The sequence below is a fragment of the Sminthopsis crassicaudata genome, chromosome 1, assembly GCF_048593235.1.
Source record: "Sminthopsis crassicaudata isolate SCR6 chromosome 1, ASM4859323v1, whole genome shotgun sequence".
NCBI classification, from domain to species: Eukaryota; Metazoa; Chordata; class Mammalia; order Dasyuromorphia; family Dasyuridae; genus Sminthopsis; species Sminthopsis crassicaudata.
In genome coordinates this window covers 542968971-542992369 of record NC_133617.1, presented here as the reverse complement: position 1 = coordinate 542992369, position 23399 = coordinate 542968971, and the positions used below count along the sequence as shown (strand labels likewise).

Below are 23399 nucleotides of genomic sequence, written 5' to 3'. Positions count from 1 at the left end.
GTAGATAATGAAGTAACAGCAATATTAAACATATATGTACAAAATACTACAGCATCCTATTTTTTAAAAGAAAAGCTAAATTAATTATAGATGAAAAAAATAACAGAACTATAATAGTCGGAGACTTAAATCTGCCCCTTTTAGAAGTAGATAAATCAAAAATAAATAAATAAATAAATAATAAGAAATCAAGGACATGAATAGATTCTTAGTTAATCTATTACGAAACATTATCAGAGAGGGGGAGAGAACTAAATGGGAATAGAAAGAAATACACTTTTATAAAAACTAACCATGTATTAGGGCATAAAAAGTTGATAGCTAAATGCAGAAAAGTAGAAACATTAAATATATCCTTTTCAAATCAAAATGAAAAAAAAAATTCAGTATGGGATCATGGGAACACAGATTTAAAATTAAATTTTACTAAGTAATCTAATTTTAAAGGAGTGGGTTAAAAAATATATCATAAAAACAATAATTTTATTGAAGAGAACAGTATTAATGACAACTGCCTAAATCAACAGAAGAAATTAGAACAAATAAGCCTATTTTAGAAAAAAGAAAGTGAATAGACCATAAATGAGCTTTCTAAGAAGAAAAGAAGAAAAGAACCACATGGATTTACAAATGATTTTACCAAATATTTAAAGATCAATTAATTCCAATATTAAATCATTTGGAATAACAGGCAAAGAAGGCCTACCAAATTCCTATTATGAAACAAATATGATTCTGATATCTAAAGCAAAGACAGAAGATTATAGAGCATTTTAAATAAATGAACATAGATTCAAAAATTTGAAATAATACTAGAGAGGACACTACAATATGTCACAAAGATTATACATAAATGACCAAGTAGTATTTATACCAAGAATGCAAGTATAGCTTAACATAAGATTAGCACTGATTCTATCAATGACAAAAGTAATAAAAACCTTGAGTATTTCAACTGATGAAGAAAAAGCTTTTGACAAAATAACATCACTCATTCCTATTAAAAATATTTGAAAGCATAGGTACAAAAAAAGTTTCCTTAATATAAGAAGCATCATTTAAAACCATCAGCAAGCATTTATAATACAGATAAGCCAGAAGCCTTCCCAATAAGATTAAGAGTGAAATAAGAATTCCTAATATCACTATTATTCAATATTGTAACAAATGCTAGCAATACCACTAAGAGAAGAAATTGAAGGAATCAGAATGGGCAATGAAATAATAAAATTATCTCTTTTTGCAGCTCATTTGTTAATCTACTTGAAAAATTCTAGAGATTCATATAAAAATTAATGGTAACAATTGATAAATTTAGCAAAGTATCAGGATATAAAGTAAACCCGTTCTAATCATAGATAGATAGATAGATAGATAGATAGATAGATAGATAGATAGATATAGATATAGATATAGATATAGATATAGATATAGATATAGATATAGATATAGATATAGATATATGTTCTGTATTGCACCAAAAGGAAACATGGCAAGAAAAGATAGCAAAGAGATAATCCATGTAAAATAAAAATTGATAGTATAAAATATCTGGGAGTATACCTAGCAAAACAAACCCAGGAATTACATGAGTATAATTATAAAACACTTTTTACTTAAATAAAATCAAATTGAAATAATAGGAGAAATACTAATCGTTCAGGGATGGGAAGAGTCAAGATGATCCAAATGACAATCCTAAACTAATCAACTTATTCGATGTCATCCCAATTAAATTACGAAAACATTATTTTATTAAGCAAGAAAAAATAATAGTAAAATGATTACAATCTTATATTAATACACCTATAAAGTTTTAAACTTTGGGGATAAGAATACCAATAAGAATTGGTAAAAATTGTGAGGAAAGCTAGAAAGTGGCATGGCAAGATGTCATTACCAAGATAAAGTCAAAATGGATATATGACCTCAATTTACAAGAAGTTATCATAAGAAAACTAGAATATGGAATACATTACCTATTTGACATGAATAGGAGAATAATTTATGAACAGACAAGAGATAGAGAACATTGAGAGAGATAAAATGGATAACTGATTAAATTAAGTTAAGATACTTTTGTACAAATAAAATTAATGTAACTAAGAATAAAAGAAAAACAAAAAACTGGGGGGAAATTTTCTAGTTTCTCAGAATCATTCCCCAACTGATAAAAGGTGAAAGGATGGGAAGGATTTCAATGAAGAAATCAAAACTACATATACTTTTAAATCATTATTGATTACAGAAATGAAAATTAAAGCAATTTTGATATATTATCTCATTTCACAACTATCAGATTGGCTAAAATGACACAAGAGGAAAGTGATAAATGTTGGAGGTGATGTGCAAAAATTGGGACATAGATTCATTTTCATTGTTGGTAAAACTATGAACTGATCCAATTACTCTGAAAAACTATAGAATTATGCCAAAGAATTACAAAGCAGTGTATGTCCCTTGACACAGTTAACAGGTCTTTTCCCCAAGATGATCAGGAAAAAAGGATAAAAATTTAATATATTCTAAAATATTCATAGCAGCTGTCTTTGTGATGGCATAGAATTGGAAATTGAGGGGACTGCCCATCAATTGAGGAACAACTAAATAAAGTGTGGCATATGATTGTGATGGACATCTACTGTACTGTAAGATGGACATCAGATGAGCTGATTGATTTTAGAAAAAAACATGGAAAGAATTGCACGACATAATGAAAAGTGAAGTGAGAAGAACCAAGTGAATGCTGTCTACACTAAAAGCAATACTGTTAAAGGGCAATTGTGAACAACTTACTATAAATATTCAATTCAACTATAAAAGATCTATGAAAGAAGACATTATTTACTTCCAGAAGCAAGCATAATGTCTTTATATTTATTGCTAAATCTGTTTCAAATGCTGGCCTTCTTTAGTGCAAGATTGGGAGGGACAAAGAGAGACAGTTCATAACTTAAAATATGACAAAATAAATTAATTTAATGTAATTTTTAAAAATTAAACTAGCATCAAAATGTCAGTTATTTAATTTGGCAATTTTTGTCTAATTGTTTCACTTACTATATAATCCAAATTGAGATACCTAAGATTCGGTGAGAATTTCAGAAAATATGTATAGCACAGATTTTTCATTCAAAATGTTTAGATTTATGAGTCTTTCAACAACTAGAAATTACAAAATCTCATCATATTCTAATGTGAAAATTTTACCTGGATCATTATGTGAATGAGGTACAACAAATACTTGAAGGGACTCACTGTCCCATTCATTGTTTTCATATGTAATGTCAAATCCTTGTTTCCAAACTCCTCCATCTGGATTGTCAAATGGAAGAAGGCTGTAAACATTCAACATCTAAAATTTAAAAAACAAACAAAAAAACCAAAGGCTCAGTATGAGTTTTACTTAGTTTAAAAACATTATTCACCAAAATCAAATGTGATCATTGATATTCAAGATTATTCACCTAATTTAAAAAAATTAAATAACAGTAAAATATTCTAAAAGATAGCAAGTGTTAAATTATTAATTCATTATGGTTTTATTCTCTGACTAAATGCTAGTCTTTTCCTCGATGTGATTTTAGAATGTTAAAGTTCAGGGCTAAGTATCCCACCAAAATATCTATTGTTCAAGAAAAAGCCTACTTTGGAAAGGCTTATTACCAGAATTTTAGCCAATAAGTACTGAACATCCCCAGGCACACAATCCATGAAACCAACTACGAAATTAATAGATACTTTGAGGTAATAAATCAAATTATCTTTATGCAACTACTCATTGTCATAGACAAGTGGCAATCTATTTTTAAAAGTTTGCCTTTTAATGAAGACAAGCAGGATATTGAAACAGGCATGCTCAATTTTATTATACATTTAAAAGGAAAAGCAAGCCACACATAATAGAATATTAGTTTCACATAAAACTCATTTTTTCTGTTGTATTTTTGTAGAGATATCAATTTTATTTGATGCTTATTAAGTACAAAATGCAAGTTTTCATCTTGATTATGAGATCAAATATTTAGAGTTGGAAGGAACCTTCAAGGTCAAGTCCAACCTCCCATTCATATGAGAAAATTAAGGTCCAGAGGTTAAAAGAACTTTCTCAGAATCACACAGTAGTGATGGAATCATTCTTGTTAATTAAAACTCACTTTAAACAAACATCAAGGTAGAAAAAATAAAACATATCTGATTTAATGTTTTTACACATTATAATCTTTCAAATTCATTATCATCATGGAAGAAAGGCCTGTGCAAAGTACAAATAAATCTATTATCAGATCATATGATTCTAATTACATCCCACAAACATTACAAAATGGCCTCCATGGTACTATGGATTACATATAACGATCTGAAAGACTGATTTAACCATTTACTTAGAGAAAGTGAGAGAGAGAATGAGAAAAGAAAAAAAGATAAGAAAAAAGTAGATAAACACAGTTCTTCAGAATAGACATGAAAGTGGATGGGAGGTCCAATGGCTTACTGAGCAAAGCCTCTATTTTATATAGGACCTATGAAAGATAAATTAGGTGGGTCCAGAACTACATTAAAAAAAGATGTTTTAAGAAATTTCATTTAAAAGAAAGAAGAGATGCTTTAGGAAATTTCACAGTGCCCTCAAAAATCCTAAATTATTTGCATGTCTTAACATCAATATTTTCTCAGCAGTACTTTAAGATTATGAATAAATATATCAATTTCATCAGAATTACAATAACAGGAGAGCAACTAGGTAGTACAGGCCTGGGTCGGAAGGACTCAATGTTCTCAATAAGGTATTTGATACTTATTACCCATGTGACCCTAGGCAAGTCACTTAACCCTGTTTGCCTCAGTTTCCTTATCTTTAAAATGAATTAGAAGAAAATGGCAAGCCATTCCAGAATATTGTAAAAGAAAAAACAAAACAACAACAACAACAAAAAGCAATCTAATTTTTTTAAAAGAATTACAACAACAAATCATCCAAAAATCAATTGAAAGAATGCTACAGCACCTTACCATATTACTGGTAGCATGAAAGAGATTAAGGACATGTAAAAGGAATAAGGAGGTTAGGCAATTATAGTTAAAACGAAAAAATGAATAGATCGGAGAGCACAATAGTAACTTAGATGATAAAGATAAGCAATATATTCAATACATGTATTGAATTTCTATTGGTAATTTGAGAACAAAAATGAATCAAATTGGCTAATTAGGCACAAAAGAATTGTGATATCTATATTAGTGGAACTGTATTTGAACACATCTGAATTTGGATTTCACTGCTGAAATATATTCTAAACTTCCAATATAAACTTCCTATTTCCTTTTTCATTACTTATGTTTTCACCATATACTCATATTCATTTTTCATCATCTAATTTAAGCATGTGACCAAAAAAGGAAAACCCTAATCAACACAGTAGTAGTATTTTGGCACAATTAAAATCATGTTAAAACAAAAACTAAAAAGTCATTAATGGGGTAATAAGCACATGCAGAAAATTCAAAGATGTGAAAGGATAATTTGTATCAAAATCAAAAATAGCAAATTTTAAATGAGATAAGAGTAACCTTTAAAAAAAAAAATACAAATATGCAGCCAATTTACTGATATTACTGTTTTCAAATGTTCCAAAATATTGCTTATGTAAAAAAAGCCTTAAGTAAAAAATATAAAGTTTGAAAACACTCTCACAGTAGAGTATTATTTTGGGAATAAAAAGGAGAAAAATAAGACTGATGTCAAACAATATCAGAGCTGAGAAATCCTGAAAAAATAAAGAAGACAATAACAAAGCTTATTTATAAATGTATATTACCTGTACATCTGAATTCTGATTTCCACTTTCTGAAGCAAATGAACAGTCTTCAGGTTCTTTCAGGAAAGATGTTAAAACAGATGGCATAAGATCAGAGATGGATCCTTGACTGACATTATTATTATTTTGTGGACTCTTCTGATCATCTTTAACAGATTCACTCAAATTGATGACAGAATCTCTAATGTTTGAAATTATTTCATTATTTTCTGCCAGTAAACGTTCTAAATGGTCTATTTTTTCTTGCAATATTGAGAGCTGAGCCTGCAATAAAAGTGCAAAAAACTATTATTCTTCTGTTTAAACGTTTATTTTTTTTCTTAAATATCTGATCAAGTGGGTAGCCACAAACTTCTAATTCCAGAACCCTTTAATACCAGAAGGAATTTGGAAAGTAGAAACAGCTGGCAGGAGGCAAAAAATAAAAAATAAAAAAATAAAAAAGTTTATGCACACTAGTTCACAGTATAAAATAATTACCACAGCTGGAAACACTTTTAAGATAATAATAGCACACAGCAAAAGGCCTCAAGCATTCAAGATTTAATTATTAGGAAATCCCCAAACTGGATCTAACACATCAAGTATTAACCTATTTTATAGTCTAGAGAACTATAGAATGCTTTCTTGGAATAAAAAATTGGAATAAAATTGGAATAAAAAAATAATAAATTAAAATTAAAACAACTGCTTCTAATAGTTACAAAAAAATACAAAAAATACCTCTTCATATCCCTGAAAATGATCAACTATCAACCACAAAATTCTGTACACTATTAACTACACACATAAATAAAAGGAATAGTGGTGCAGATAAAAGCAAATCATTTGGTCATTGAAACAGTTTATATCTAGCTTTATATTATAACATATTGTGATTAACTACTATCATATTTTAAGAACATAACTCTTAGGAAGCATAATTCTTTGAATATATAATATTTAAAAGCAAAGACAACACTAAAGTTCCAGGATGGCCCCAAACCCAGAAGTCATTTTTATTTGTATTTCTTCCTACTCCACATCATTAATTTAAAACTTCATAGTTGCATAATAATAACAGCAATTGAATAATACATTAAAAAGACCATTTAGAATACTTACTAAGGGAAAAAGTGATACTTATTTCAATTATGAGAAAAACAGAGTGAAGAAAAAGTAAAGGCAGCATTAAGATTACAAGTGATAGAACAGCAGACACTCCAAAGGGTAAAAGAAATAGGGTAAAAGGACAGAGCAACAGGACAGTGTACCTCATTTGCCCTTAATAACACAAAGGCCATCTGTAATCTATGCATGTGGTGGGGAGAGGGGAGGGATAGAGAAATCTGAATTTCAATGCCTTTTGCCAGTTGGATTGTTGACATCTCTACAGTGATGAACTAAGCATAAATATATTGGAACGTAGAAGTTATTTGACACAAGCAATATATGTATACTATTAGTGACACGGAGCTAACACAAAATGTTTCACCTCAACCATATGAAATTGAATTGAACTCACTTCAACATTAGTCAGTTCTGCAGTTGAAGTACTGGAATTTACATTGTCAGATGGCTTCAAAGAGAATAAAAACTGTGTCAAGGTCAGCTACCACGCTGATGATAAATTATTTAACTTTAAATATTTCACAAATCAAGACTAAAATGGGGGGGAGAATTGGTGCTTAATTTTTTAAAGTTGATTGTGTACTCAATGCAGCCTCTGACACTCATATGCAACAAAGTATGGACTGCTTCTCTATCCTTATACTAATTCTGACTTAACCACTGACACAAGAAAACACAGGTTCTTCACCACCAGCAAGCACTCTACCACTCATACATGGGACAGAAAATTGAGAAATTTAGAATGCTGTGGATAAGTTCACTTATCTTGGAAGTTTTCTTTTCATGGACTTACACATGGATGATAAGGTTGATGTACACATTACCAGAGCTAGCCCAGTGTTTGGGACGCTCCAGAAAGAAACTTTGAAGAGTTTTAGACTGCCTACCAAACAAGATCTACAGAGACATTGTGCTGACCTCATTGTTATATGCATGCGAAACTTGCAGACTTTGTCAATATTTTGCTAATTTTTATTTTTCTTCAAAAGTTATTTGTAATGTAAATAGGTCTCTGGGAGTAGGAGAAAAATGATGCAAGAGATTCTTGTGATATAATGGAAATATCAATAAAAATTTATTTCACAACAAAACCAAAAGAATGTCAATCAAGACATAGTAGAACAAGATATATTCCAGAATGTTTCCAAAGAGAAATTAAATGCTCAAAACAAGAAATTAGAAAATCAATATAGGTCAGGAGGTAAAACGCTTCATGCAAAATTTTAAAACTTTGTTAGCATATTAGGAAAATTGAATTCATGATGGAGTTTCTCTAAAGGAAAGGAAAAAAAAAGATTAACATATTTAGAAATACAAAAATACTGAAATGGAAATGTAAGAATTGGATGTGGGTTTAGTTTCCACAGAGTTAGCAACTTAAATTAGAGAAATCCAGAGAAACGAAACTGAAATCTAAAGTTTACAAAACCTATAGAGGGAAACCATAAATTGGAATAAGAAAAACACTATGTGACAGTCATCAAAACTATTTGCTACTGGCTAAGTGGATCACTAGAATATATTAGGTACCCAAGAACTATAGTAATTACAATAGTAATCTATTGTAATATAATATATACATATATATATAGTAATCTAGAGTTTAATAAACCTAAAGACTTCAGCTTCTGAGATAAAAACTCCCTATTTGACAAAAACTACTGGAAAAATGGAAATTAGTACAGTAGAAACTAGTCTTTGACCAATATCTAACACCCTATACAAAATAATATAGAAAGGGATTCATGATTTACACAAAAAAGCATGATATGGTATGGAAATTAGTAGAATGAAAGATAGTCTACCAGTGGAGAAGGGAGGAATGTGTGACAAAAGAAGAACTAGCGAATATTATGAAATGCAAAATGGATAATTTTGATTACATTAAATAAAAAGATTTTACACAAAGCCAATGCAGCGAAGATTGGAAGAGAAGCAGAAAACCGAGAGGGGGGTGGGGAAGAGGGGAATTTTTTTAAAGCCCATGTTTCTAATAAAGGGCTAATTTTTAAAATATAGAGAGAACTGATTCAAATTATAATACAAGTCCTTCCTCAATTGACAAATGGTCAAAGGATATAAACAGACAATTTTCAGATACAGAAATTAGAGCACTTCTAGTCATATGAGAAAATGTTCCAAATCAAAATTGATTAGAGAAATTCAAATTGAAACAATTCTGGAGTACCACCTCACACCTATTATATTGGCTAAGATGACCAGAAAAAATGATGAATGTTGGAGTGGATGTGGGAAAACTAAGACACTTAATACAATGTTAAAGTGTGAAATGATCCAATCATTCTGCAAAGCAATTTGAAACTATGCTCAAAGGGTTATCAAACTGCATACCTTTTTTTCAAGCACTCACTACTAAGTCTGTAACTTAAGAGAGATGATAAAAAAGGGAAAAAGGACACATATGTGCAAAAATGTTTCTAATAGGTCTTTTTGTAATGGCAAGGGACGGAAACTGAATAGACGTCAATAAACTGGGAAATGACTGAATAAGTCAGGGGTTCTCAAACTACTGCCCGAGGGCCAGATGCAGCCCGCTGAGGACGTTTATGTGGTCCTCCGAGTTATGGCAAATAGGCTGAGGGGCAGAAAAGAGTGTGTTTTTGTTTTTACTATAGTCTGGCCTTCCAACAGTCTGAGGGACAGTGAACTGGCCCCCTATTTAAAAAGTTTGAGGACCACTGGAATAGTTATGGTATATAAAATTAATGGAATACTATTGTTCTATAAGAAATGATGAGCAGCTTTTCAACAATGAGATGATTCAAACTAGTTCCAATTATTCAGTGATGAAGAAAGCCATATATACCCAGAGAGAAGCCTGTGTGAACTGAGTGTGGACCACAACATAGCATTTTCATGCTTTCTGTTGATGTTTGCTTGCATTTTGGTTTCCTTCTCAGGTTTTTTGTTTTTTGGTTTTTTTTTTTCCTGGATCTAATTTTTTTGTGTGTGCAGAAAGATAATTGTATAAATATGTATACATATCTTGGATTTAACATGTATTGGATTACCTGCCATCTAGAGGAGGTGAGGGGAAGGAGGGAGAAATTTGGAACAAAAGTTTTGCAAGGGCCAATCTTGAAAATTTACCCATGCATATGTTTTATAATTAAAAAGCTTTAATTAAGAAAAAAGAAAAAGAAAAAAAGGAAAGATGAGCAAGTTGATTTCAGAAAAGCCTGGAAAGACTTATATGAACTGATGATGCTGAGTAAAATGAGAAATACCAGAAGAACATTGTACATAGTAACACAAGATTATGTGGTGATCAATTGGGATAAACTTGGTTCTTCTCAACAATGTGGTGATTCAAGACAATTTCAATATATTTGTGATGAAAAATGTCATCTGCATCCAGAGAAAGAAAACTATGAAAAACGAATATGGATCAAAGTATAGTATTATTTGTTCTTTCTTTCTCATGTTATTCCCCCCCCCCCCTTTTAGTCTGATTTTTCTTGTGCAACATGACAAATAGGGAAATGTTTAAAAGGATTGCACATATTTAATTCAGACTGCTTTGCTATCTTGGGGAGGAGATAAGTGAAGAAGGGAGAAAAATTTAGAACACAAAGTCTTACAAAAATGAATGAAAAATATCTTTACATGTACTTGGAAAAATAAAAAAAAAACATTAAATTTCAATAAAGGAAATATTAGGGGGAAAAAAACCCACTATAAAATGTAATCGGGTAGGGAGTCATACTCACGTGGGGGAATTTAGCATTCTGGATAGGCTGTAACCTCTACAGTATCCAGCCAATGAAAATCAGGGAAGGAATTTGTGATTTGGGGTCAGGATATAAAAAAGGCTTGTCATTGATTTTAAGCTTGCCTAATAGCTTAGAGTGGGACTCTTGCAAAAATGTAAAATAAAATCCCTTCCTGACTTCCATCAATAAGTCTCATAGAATTCTTGGTAAAAAGCTTGTCTCTCACAGAAGGAAACTGACAAAAAGAAACAAAAGGTTACAACACTAATCATACCACATTTCTAAAAATAAAAAATATTATTCAGCTTCATTTTCCACTACATTCACCAGAATGATTTAGATGTTTAGTTCCTAAGACAAAGATTTCTTTCTTTTTTTTTTAACTTGTTTCCCAGAGGATCAAAAGAGATCTAGAAGGCAGCTCCCAACATGCAGGTAGACTCTCTAAGATATTGCTGTTGTTTATCCTTCCTTCTAAAAGGTCAGAACATCAGAAAGATGAAGCTATGACATGCAAATGAATTGAATTTGTGTACAAAGTCACTAGTCTCACTTTCTCCTTTGGAGCCATCTGAATCCAATGCCCAAACATAGATCAAAAGTTCTACAGATGATGTCAGTAAGGTGGTGCAGTGGGATAGGACCTGAGTTCAAATCTGGTCTCAGACACTTAACATATTTCCTAGCTCTATGTTACTGGGCAAGTCCTTTAACCCTCTTCCCCCCCCCCCAAAAAAAAAAAAAGAATTCTGGAGATGAACCCTGATGCATGGGAAACAATGGCCTTTTTCAGTCAAGGTATTTAAGTACCCTTTCAATAATTAAAGCTAGGTAAGAAAGGAGACCAAGAATGGCCTTTTTACCTAGCTAAAAATATATATAACAATCTAGAAAGGGAAGGCCTTCAGGGTTTCTGGTTAAAACAGAAACAACTGCTATTTACATTCACCTGGGAACAATCAAAACCCAAAGGTCAAATGGGGCTTGGCCAGGGAATTTTGTTGGCCAATAAATGACAGCCAGAGTGATCTGAGTTTAAAATACCCAAAATAATAAAGCTCTTCTTTAAATCAAAGGGAGTAACTAAAAATATTTTATACTTGTTTATCATACCCTTGTAAATTACCATGGGTTCAAATTTATGATACTATAAGCATATATTAATATGTGCTACATGTCAACTATTTAGTATGGATCCCATTTTGTAAGTAATGCATAAAGTATATTTATGATCACTTTACAGAATGAAGTATAAACTTCATTCTTTTACAAATGGCTTATCTTTGCATACATGAACATGTCAATTCTTCTTCGAATTTATTTGATGCCTCATCCTTTGTCAGGAATATGACCCCCAGAATCCTTACAGAAAAAATATATTCAGGAATTACAAGTTTAACATATATTGGATTGCTTGCCATCTAGGAGAGGGAATGAGAAAAAGGGAGGAAAAAATAATTTTAGAACACAAGATTTTGCAAAGGTGAATGTTGAAAATTATATATGTGTGTTTTGAAATAAAAATAGTTTTAATAAATAAATATTTGTTTGAAATATTAAAAAGTTGTTTTTTTCTTTTCTTTTTTTTAATTAATTTTATAATTATAACATTTTTGATAGTGCATATGCATAGGTAATTTTTTACAACATTATCCCTTGTACTCCCTTCTGTTCCGAATTTTCCCTTCCTTCCCTCCACCCCCTCCCCTAGATGGCAGGCATTCCCATACATATTAAATATGTTATAGTATATCCTAGATACAATATATATGTGCAGAACCGAATTTTATTGTTATTGTTGTTGCAAAGGAAGAATTAAGTTGCTTTAATAAATTAAAATAAAAAGCTTTAATTTAAAAAAGAAAAATACATTCAGTAGGAAGATAATGAATTTAAAAAAAAAAAAAAAAGTAGACACTGCTTAAATGTGGTTTAAAAAAACAAACAAAAAAAAAAATCCTTAATTGGGTTAATAATTCCCAGAAGTACTATCACAGCAAACTATCATTGACAAATTTATATATACAACATATAACTAAGCAAATTCTCAAGTATTCTCCCTACTCTTTCTTTATCTTTGTGTGTGGGAAGGGGGGCAATTGAGGGTAAGTAATTTGCCCAAGGTCACAGAAATGTTAAGTGTCTGAGGCTATATTTGAACTCAGGTCCTCCTGACTCCAGGGTCAATGCTCTATCCACCTAGCCTTCTAGTTGGCCATCTTCTCACTCTTTAACAAAATGTTTAGTGACACAAAGACACTACACTAAGTAGAGCTGTACATGATTGATCATGTTATTCATTCTGTTTCAGCAATAGGTCAAAATCTGTAGTTACAAAATTACTTTAAAACTGCTTTTTACCAATAGTGAGAATTTATACTTTGACATTTTTCAAAGCATCCTTTTTTTTTTTTTTTTTTTTTTGGTAATTGTTCATAGAAAAAAAATATATATATATATCCTTGTTTGAAGAAAAATATTTAGTAAATCTAAAATACACACTATGCTAAGAAGCAGAAAGACAAAGCTATTGTTTCAACCTCAAATAATTATCTGTACAATAAAATGAAGTCTCAAAAGTTTCTCTATCACTCTTCAAGACAATGCCATCATTCTAGTGATTCCCTCTCTTCTTCACAATCTTATTCCTCACTCTCATTCACTTCACATACTTAGGCCATCAGATACCCAATCTTCACTACCATTCTAGAAGAGCCCTACATCTACGTTTACAGTCACCACCCTAGTTCAGGCTTTCATCATCTCTCACTTGCCTTCTAGTTGGATTCCCCACCTTAAGTCTATTACAATCAAACCTCTCTCTACATAGCTGCCCAAGTGATTTTCCTAAAACTCAGATCTAATATCGCCCACACTGAGCAGCCCTCTGTTATCTCTAGAATCAAATATAAATTCCACTACTGGGCACTATTTAAAGCTCTTCACTGCTCAAAAATTATCAGCTGTGCAAACCCTTTGATCCAGCAGTGTCTCTACTGAACTTGTATCGCAAAGAGATCTCAAAGGCGGGAAAAGGATCCAAATGTGCAAAAATGCTTATGACAACTCTTTTTAAGTGGCAAGAAACTGGAAACTGAGTGGATGCCCATCAGTTGGAGAATGGATGAATAAGTTATGGTATATGAATGTTATGGAATATTGTTCTATAAGAAATGCTCAGAAGGATGATTTTAGAAAGTCCTAGAGAAACTTACAGGAAATGATGCTAAGTGAAATGAGCAGAACCAGGAGATCATTGTACAGAGCAACAAGATTATGTGATGATCAGTTCTGATGGATGTGGCTCTTTCCAACAATGAGATGATTGATGCCAGTTCCAATCATCTTGTGATGAAGAGAGCCATTTACACCCAGAGAGAAGACTGTGGGAACTAAGTGTGGATCATAACATAACATTCTGACACTTTTTGTTGTTGTTCATTTGCATTTTTTTCTCATTTGTTTCCTTTTTCATCTGATTTTTCTTGTGCAGCCAGATAATTGTACAATCAAGTTTACATACATTGTATTTAACATATATTTTAACATGTATAGCATATATTGGATTACTTGCCATCTCGGGGAAACAATCAAGGAAGAGCATTGACAGTTTTGTTTCCTTAAAGAGGACCTTTGGTTATTCCTTGTGAATTTTCCTTGCATTGACAAAATGATCATGATCCACAGTTACACTCTCCAATTAGAAAGTTATGATGGCAACCCAAGTTTATTTTTCTCTTATAAAACTTAGTGGTACCCCTATCCCTACTAACTTATTAAAAAGATTGGCTGACATACTAATCATCACAATAGCTAACTCCTTTTTGGGAACTCAGCCAGTCAATAGTATTATAATAAAATTTCTGCCTCTTGATTTGGAGATGGTTTAAGCCTACAAATTCTTTTGAGATACCATCCTGAAACTCCTGTTCAATACCTCCATTTTTATTGATGTTTTGTTTTTATAAAACATATATTTATATCTCTTGCAATGAAAACAAAGTAAAACAGTTCAGCAAAATTAATAAGGACAGTGACTTCATCTAAAAGTGCATGCAACATTGTTCATCTTTTGCAGCCTTTTTTTTTTTTTTTTAAAGTTAGCAGATATCAATTCTCCCAGTACTTGTGTGTCTGTCTCTTTGTGTGGGCCTAAGTGTGTGGGGTCTTTCTTTTTTGTTGGTCCATCTGTGTCCCCTTATCTCTTGCCTATCTTTGTCGGGTCTCAGTCTGTCTGTCTGCATGACAACCGTGTGTGTGTGTGTGTGTGTGTGTGTGTGTGTGTGTGTATGTGTGTGTGTGTGTGTGTGTGTGTGTGTGTATGTCTCTCTGCCTATCGTTCATCTCTCTGTCTCTCATCCATCTGTCTGTCTGTTGTCCGTCTCTCTTTCTGTCTGCCTGTCATCTGTCTTTCTCCCTCTCTTCTAATTCTTCTGGCTCTGCTTCTTCTAAGTTGTTCCATATCTTTTAAAAAATCATCTATTTCCTCTCTTCTTACTAAAATATAACAGTATTTAGTAGCATTGACTTAATGTAACTTAGCTCTTTTTTGAGACATCTTAGTTTTCAGTTTTGTCACTACAAAAAGAGCTGCTATAAAATTTTTTCCACATAGTCCTAGCTAGATTCAAAGAGCATGCATTACATTAATTTTTGGTATATAATTCCGAATTGCCATCTAGAATTATTGTTCCCAATTCACTAGTCCACCAATAGTTCATCATAGTGTCCATTTTCCCCACAACCCTTTGAAAATTTATCATGTTCCTTTTCTGTACTCTTTGCCACTATGAGAACAAGGTAGAATATCAGAAATGCTTTAATTTTAACTTTTTAATTAGCAACAATTTGGTACATTTTTTCCTATATAAAAAGCCTGTGTTTCTTTCCCTAAAACTGAGTTTTCATATCTTTAAACCATTTATCAAATAGGTCCTTTTTTTTTTTCTTAAATTTTTTCTTAAAAATTTGATTTCATTTTTTATATGAAATTAAGACCTTGAAATAAAATGAAGCATGAAAATAAAACCTTTATCAGAGATATTTGCTGCAAAGATTTTTTCCTAGCCATTTCCTTTTCAACTTTATCAATATTAGATTTGGTTGTGCAAAGTTTTTTTTTAATTTTTTCAAATCAAATTCTCCATTTTACTTCCTATTATCCTATATGTTTCTTGTTGGTCAAGAACTCTTCTCTCATTCATGAATCCAATAGGTAATTTTCTTGATAACTCTCTAATTTTTTTATGGTGTGACCTTTCAAATACAGTCTTCTCCAGTATAATAAAAATTACAATACTCCCTAAAATTATTTATTCAATGCCATTCCAAATCACTTTGCTTTACAGAACTAGAAAAATAAAGTTTATATGGTGAGGGGAAAAAAGATCAAGATTCTCAAGAGAAGAAAGAATGAAAAGCAATGGGAACAAAAGGAGCCTTTAGAGTACTAAACCTCAAGCAATGCTACAAAGCAGTTATTATTAAAAACAATTTGGTGCTAGTTAAAAAATAGTGAGACAATGTCTTTCTAGTCTTCTTACACATTATTCCCATTCACAAATTCTACTGTTCAGACATCCAAACACACTGACTTATTTGTTATTCCTTGAACATAACACCCCGCGATGTCTTTGCACAGGCTGCCTCTGCTGCATCCACGCCTACAATGCTCTCATCTCCTTCTCTTAGAATCCTTAGGTTTCCCCAAGACCCAGCTTAAGCAGCACCTACTGCACATTATTCCAGATGTCTAGCTATGTGTATGTGTGTGCATCACACACACACACACACACACACACACACACACACACACACACACACACACAAACACCTCTATTTCTATCAGTGCTTTGTCTTTCAAGTCTACTTACTGACATATTTGTTTTGTCCCCAATTTTAATGATAAGATCTTTGAGGGCAGAAAATGTTTCAATTTTTTCTTTGTATTCCTGGTATTTAGGATAGAACCTGACAAATACTAAGTGTTTAATAAATTACTGATTGATTGCAAAAGTGTTGAAAAGGAAATAACTGGAACTAATCAGTTTATCCAACAAGCACAATATAGTAGAAATTTTGCTTTATCAAATAAATAGATTATAATCATCTGTAATATGCATACCAAACAAAGCAGAAGACTAACCAGATGCTTCATGACAATGAATATAAAAGTTGCATATGGTACTGACAAATATGTATATTCTTTAGCAATCCCATTTAGAAGATGCCAAGTCTTTTAGCTTTAGTTTCCCCAGCAATTTGTTCAGTTCTTTATTTTCCCTTTCCTTTAACTGTCTGTTACACATCCAAAACTGAGACTTTGAAATCTCCTGTCACTATAATATGTTACTATTATTGTAGCTCAACTAATGTTTCCTTTATGAATTATATTAAAGCATTTTGAAGTATAAGGCTAATATTGGTTTGTTCTAATTTCTTCATAGAACAATTCAATTTTCTAGGTTCATTCTTTAAAAAAAAAAAAAATTTTTTTTTACATTTCTTTTGCTTTGCTTTATAGCCTGATCACTTTTTTTTTTTTAATTTTGATGTAGTAAGTGTCTCATTTTTATTCTGTTTATGTCTTTTAGGTGTATTTCTTGAAAGCAACAGATTGTGGGGCTTTCTTTTCTCATCATATCTGTCATTCTTTTTCATTTTATTGGCTTCCTGGATTACCATTCCCATTTAAAGTTATGAAGCTTAAGTTTACATTTTCATCTTTTTTTACTCTTTCCTAAATTAGGATTCTTCTACCTCTCTTATGTAACCCCAATACTATATCTCTACTTATTTTAGTTTAATCTGTTTTTAAGGTATCCCCAAATTTCATTAGTTCTCTTCCCCTCCCCATATTTCTCTAGTTTTAAGAGTTTTATTAGTTCCTTTTGCTTTCTAGCTTTTATCTGGCTATTTAATTCTTCCTCTCCTCTCATTTAAGCAGTCAAGGAAAATCCTTCCTCTTTCTGTTCATTAGCTTTTTCAATTTTACTTTCTGTGCCTTTTTCTAAAAATAATTTCTCCCCATTTTTGTCTGTTTCTTTTTCCAGACATTTTTTCTTTGATGCATGGTCCTTATACTTATTTGGTTCTTTAATTTTTACTACAATATTATTTATTATTATATATTACTATATAACACATATAGTAATATTATATAGTATATAGTATAGTAGCAATATTATATATTACTATTACATATTTACTACTATTTATTACTAATGGCATAAAATCTTCTGAGTTGCCATTGTGTTCTCTCTAAAGATTTTTGTGTTATTGTCTTTCTGTCCCTAACTCCTTTATTTTTCTGTTGTGTCACAATCTTAAAAATACCAATTTCTGCACATAAGAGGCTACTGCCCTGTGTCCCTGACTGTGCAATTCATTACTGACCATAACATTCCCCTTGGCCATCGTTTTTCCCCATTGGCCTAGAAATCTCTTCTCAGAGTTTATGTCCTCCCATTCTTCTGGATGTTAAAAGTCACCAAGGACACTGAGTCCCTTTTAAAGGCAAAATGAGTGGTCAATAAGCACATCTTTTCTGAATTCTGTCCTTTCAATGGGCAGCACTGATGAAATGGCAAATAATATCTGATCACATCCACTGTAAAGTTACCATCTACCTTTACAGAATATCTCTCCTCTTCATAAAGCATTATTTAGTAGTATCCCATCCTAGCACTAAAACAAGATTCTCTCCTTTCCCTTCTCCTTTTTTCAACTGCACTCTTTGCAACTAGCCAATTCTCTAGAAGACACTCTTCTGAGATTATGATAGCTATTTTTTTCTTTGATTTGATAAGGGTACATCACATATTCAATCACTTTATCATTTCATCTTCTTTCCTCTTTTTATGCAGCCTATTTTATAATTTAGTTTCAGAAAATACTGATGATTTATGTGCAAGCAGGGTATTGTAAGGTTTACTTCATGATATTTCAAGCTTGTTTCTTCATTATTCTTCTTTTTTGAGTTCTGCTTTCACTCCATGTCTCCTCATGCATATTTGGCTCCAGATATCAGAGCTAACTTCACACAGTCCTCCCTCAGGAAAAGCCAATTTCTTTGCCCATCATGGCATCATCTCTCTAATGTCATGGTCCTCCTCCATAAATAGAAATTACCTCACTGAGGAACAGGCAAAACACACAAGCGCCCCTATCATCCTATCTCTCTTCCTCTCTCCATTATCATGGGGGAAGGGGTGCTTGAGGGGGAGGCCTAAGTATTGGTCTTGTTGGTCACATGACTTGAAGTTGGCAGCAGTTCTTAACTTTTTGGGAGTGGGGGAAGAGGAGAGAAAGGGATATATGGACCCTTGTAGAAATCTAGTAAAGCCTATTGACTCCATCTCAGAATAATTTTCATTATAATTTCTTTAAATACATAAAATATATAAATTAAAAATGCATTTAAAAGATTAACTGAGACTAATTATACAGAAATAGTTGTACAATAATTTTTTAAACTTAAGATCCCATAATCTGAAAACTCAGATCCTTCCACAAATGTGTATTGTCTTCTCTATAAGATTCCTCAAATCATCAATTTTCAGGGAAACAATCATTACCACTTGAACTACTTTAATACTCTCCAATCTCTTCCCTCTTCTAATCCAGTTCCCACATAACTACTGAAACAATTTTCCACAAACTTTCAGTTGTTTCCTGTTAACCCAAGAGTAACACAAAATCTCATCTTGCTACTTAAAAGCCCTCTTCAGCAATGTTCCTCCAAATCAGTAGAATAGAGTAGAAAAACAACACATAGCAGCAAATGATTTTAGTAACCTGTTTGACAAATTTAAAGATTTAAGCTTTGGCCTCATTTCGAAAATATAGAGAATTGACTCTCATTTATAAAAAATCAAGCCATTCTCCAACTGATAAATGGTCAAAGGATATAAAGACAATTCTCAGATGAAGAAATAGAAACTATTTCTAGTCATATGAAAAGATACTCCAAGTCATTATTAATCAGAGAAATACAAATTAATACAACTCTGAGATACCACTACACACCTGTCAGATTGGCTAAAATGACCGAGCAAGATAATGCGCAATGTTGGAGGGGATGTGGGAAAACAGGAACACTGATACATTGTTGGTGGAATTGTGAACATATCCAGCCATTCTGGAGAACAATTTGGAACTATGCTCAAAAAGTTATCAAACTGTGCATACTCTTTGATCCAGCAGCATTACTACTGGGTTTGTATCCCTAAGAGATTTTAAAGAAGGGAAAGGGACCTGTATGTGCAAAAATGTTTGTGGCAGCTCTCTTTGTAGTGGCCAGAAACTGGAAACTGAGTGGATGCCCATCAATTGGAGAATGGCTAAATAAATTGTGGTATATGAATATTATGGAATATTATTGTTCTGTAAGAAATGACCAGCAGAATGATTTCAGAAAGGCCTGGAGAGACTTACATGAACTGATGCTGAGTGAAATGAGCAGGACCATAAGATTATTATATACTCCAACAACAATACTATATGATGATCAATTCTGATGGACGTGGCCATCTTCAACCATAAGATGGACCAAATCAATTCCAATAGAGCAGTAATGAATTGAACCAGCTACACCCAGCAAAAGAACTCTGGAGAGGACTATGAACCACTACATAGAATTCCCAATCTCTCTATTTTTGTCCGCCTGCATTTTTGATTTCCTTCCCAAGCTAATTGTAGACTGTTTCAAAGTCTGATTCTTTTTGTACAGCAAAACAACTGTTTGGACATGTATACATATATTGTATTTAATTTATACTTTAACATATTAAACACGTATTGGTCAACCTGCCATCTGGGGGAAGGGGTTTGGAGGAAGGAGAGGAAAAGTTGGAACAAAAGGTTTTGCAATTGTCAATGCTGAAAAATTACCCATCCATATATCTTGTCAATAAAAAGCTATAATTTAAAAAAAAAAAGATTTAAGCTTTGGGGATAAGATAAGATAAGCTTTTGGGGATATGCTACTAAGTAAAAATTGTTGGGAAAGCTGGAAAGCAGCATATAACATGTGCCATTTGGATACACAACCTCAATATAAATAGAGATATCATAAGAAAACTAGAGCATGGAACATATTACCTGCCTTATGAAGAGGATAATATATGAATAAACAAAAGATAGAGCACTGTGAAATATAAAATGGATCATGTTGACTATGTTAAATTAAAATGCTTTTGTATAAATAAAACCAATTGGGAGAATTTTTTAATACAGTTTTTTAGTTAAGTCTCACATCTCAAATATATAGAAAGAACTTTGTCAAAATTTTAAGAATATAAGTCATTCCCCAAATGATAAATGATCAAAGTATAGGAAGTTAGCTTTTCAATGAATACATCAAAATTATATAATCATATAAAAATGCTCTAAGTCACTGATTAGTGAAATACAAATTAAAGTTTTAAGATATCTCATTACTTATCAGACTGGTTAAAAATGATAGAAAGAGAAAGTAACAAAGTTAGACAGGATGTGGAAAAATTGGAACACTAATTCACTGTTAGAAGAATAGGGGATTGATCTAACCATCCTGGAGAACAATCTTGAATTATGCTCAAAGAGTTATTTAAAAAAAAAATTATACATACTCTTTTTATTCAGCAACACCACTATTAGACTTGTTTTCCAAAATGATTAGGGAAAAAGGAAAAGAACTTTTATGTTCTAAAATATTTATAGCAGCTCTCTTTGTGTTACAAAAAAAGACTAGAAATTGAGGAGATACCTCTCAATTGGGGAATGGCTACTAAACAAGTTGTAGTATATGAGAAACTATTAGCTGGACGATTTTAGAAAATTTGTAAAGACTTGCATGAAATAATGAGTGAAATGAGCTGAACCAAGAAAATGCTGTGCACAGTAATAGTAATATTATTCTTAGAACTTTGAATGAGTCATTGAGTACTACAAATACTTACAATCAACTGCATAGGACCTATGAAGGAAGATGCAATCCACATTAAGAAAAAGAACTGATAAGCAGAAGTATGCAGAATATGATTTTACATAAATATACATAAATATATGCATTCACATGTACATGCATTTATGTGTCTATTGATAACCACAGCAGAGAACAAAAGAAAATTTAGAAGCACAGAAAAGGGCAGCTTTGAAAACAATGTGTATTTTATTCCGTATAGTTTTTCAAAAAAGCAAACAGAATGAAATGGAAACTCATGGTTTTATATTGAATCCTCTTTTTACATTATGCTGTATACATAGAAATATCCTTTTTCTTTTTGCCTTTTTGTACTTATGTTCAAAAATGAATAAAAATTCTTTTAAAAGATTTAGTTGGCTATCGGAGACAAGATTTAGGATGCTGCCATCATTTCCTGAGCACCAGACAACACAATAATTATGTAATGACCTCTTTGATGCACAACTCAGGAGAGGGATTTGAATCAACTCAAAAGTCCACATAATCTATCATTATTTAATATAAATTTCCTGCCACATTTAGGTAAATTTAGGCAAAACCTTTACTTTAGGTAAAGGTTTTGAATGACCTATAGGTGTCTAATTTGTTCCAATATTGAACCTAAACTACCAGAGACTTAATCTTAGATAAGTCTAGAGATAAACAGCATTGTTCCAAGTGGAGAGGGGAATCAAGTAATGAGGCAGATGGCCAAATATCCAAGGTAAATTGATGTTTCTGGTGGACTGCATATTTTGAGTCAACAGTATAATATGGCAATCAAGAAAGCAACCTACAGAGCCACAGCACTTAGATATCCCACTATATTCTTCCTTTGTCAGATCATATAAATTATAACATTTTCTGTTTTAGGTACCACACTTTAGGAGAATATTGATAAGCTAATATAAAGAGTGTACACAGCACATCTGAAGAAGAAAAAAGGCAGAGGGGACAGGCACTGTATTTGTTATACCTGGCCACAAAAGATATATTCAGCCTTGCTGTAAATAAAATTTGAGCTATCCAAAAGCGCAAGAGTTTTATCGCTATGTGCAAAAGGGTTCTGCTATAAATGAGGTCTTTAAGCAAATGTGTTGTAAAGTATATCCTATTCCAGATAAAAGTTAGAAAATGAACACTGCACTAACCTTCCAGTTCTAAAACTCTTTATTTTTTATTATCTATTTTTCTCTCTGATAATCCAATCCATCAATCAATTTCCCTACCTTACCTCCACACAGAAAGTACTGAACAAAGCTTGCTCTCCACCATTTCCTAAATGCAAGAAAAATGCTTCTTTTCAATGGAAATAACAAACATGACTACTGGTAGAAATAAGGATTACTCTAACCATCTTGAAAAGCAATTTGGAATTAATTCAATAAAAGTAACTAACATACCAAGAAAGTATTTCAAGAAGTTGTGATTGAGCCAACCATTCTGGAAAACAATATGGAACTATGCCCAAGGACTATCAAACTGTCCATAGCCTTTGATTAAGCAGTGTCTCTACTGGGCCTGTAACCCAAAGAAATCATAAAAAGGGAAAAGGACTTACATGTGCAAAAATGTTTGTAGCACTCCTTTTGTAGTGGCAAGGAACTGGAAAGTGAGTGAATGCCCATCAGTTGGTGAATGGCTAAATAAGTTATGGTATATGAATATTATGGAATATTATTGTTCTATAGGAAACCATCAGCAAGATGACTTCAAAAAGGAGAGTTACATGAACTGATGCAAAGTGACATGAGTAAAACTAAGAGAAATCATACACCACAATAAATTTGT

The 23399-nt window shown here is 32.0% G+C and overlaps 1 protein-coding gene across 1 annotated transcript in view; it reads right to left on the bottom strand.

Annotated features, from left to right (window-relative positions):
* The window catches only part of MAN2A1 (mannosidase alpha class 2A member 1), a 169898-nt gene that overhangs the window by 141705 nt on the left and 4794 nt on the right, over positions 1 to 23399 (bottom strand). The window contains exons 3-4 of the mRNA XM_074281943.1: positions 5820 to 6083; positions 3211 to 3355 (exon numbers count right to left, since the gene is read on the bottom strand). Of these exons, the coding sequence (XP_074138044.1) occupies positions 3211 to 3355; positions 5820 to 6083 (409 nt within the window). The remainder of the gene's footprint in view (positions 1 to 3210; positions 3356 to 5819; positions 6084 to 23399) is intronic.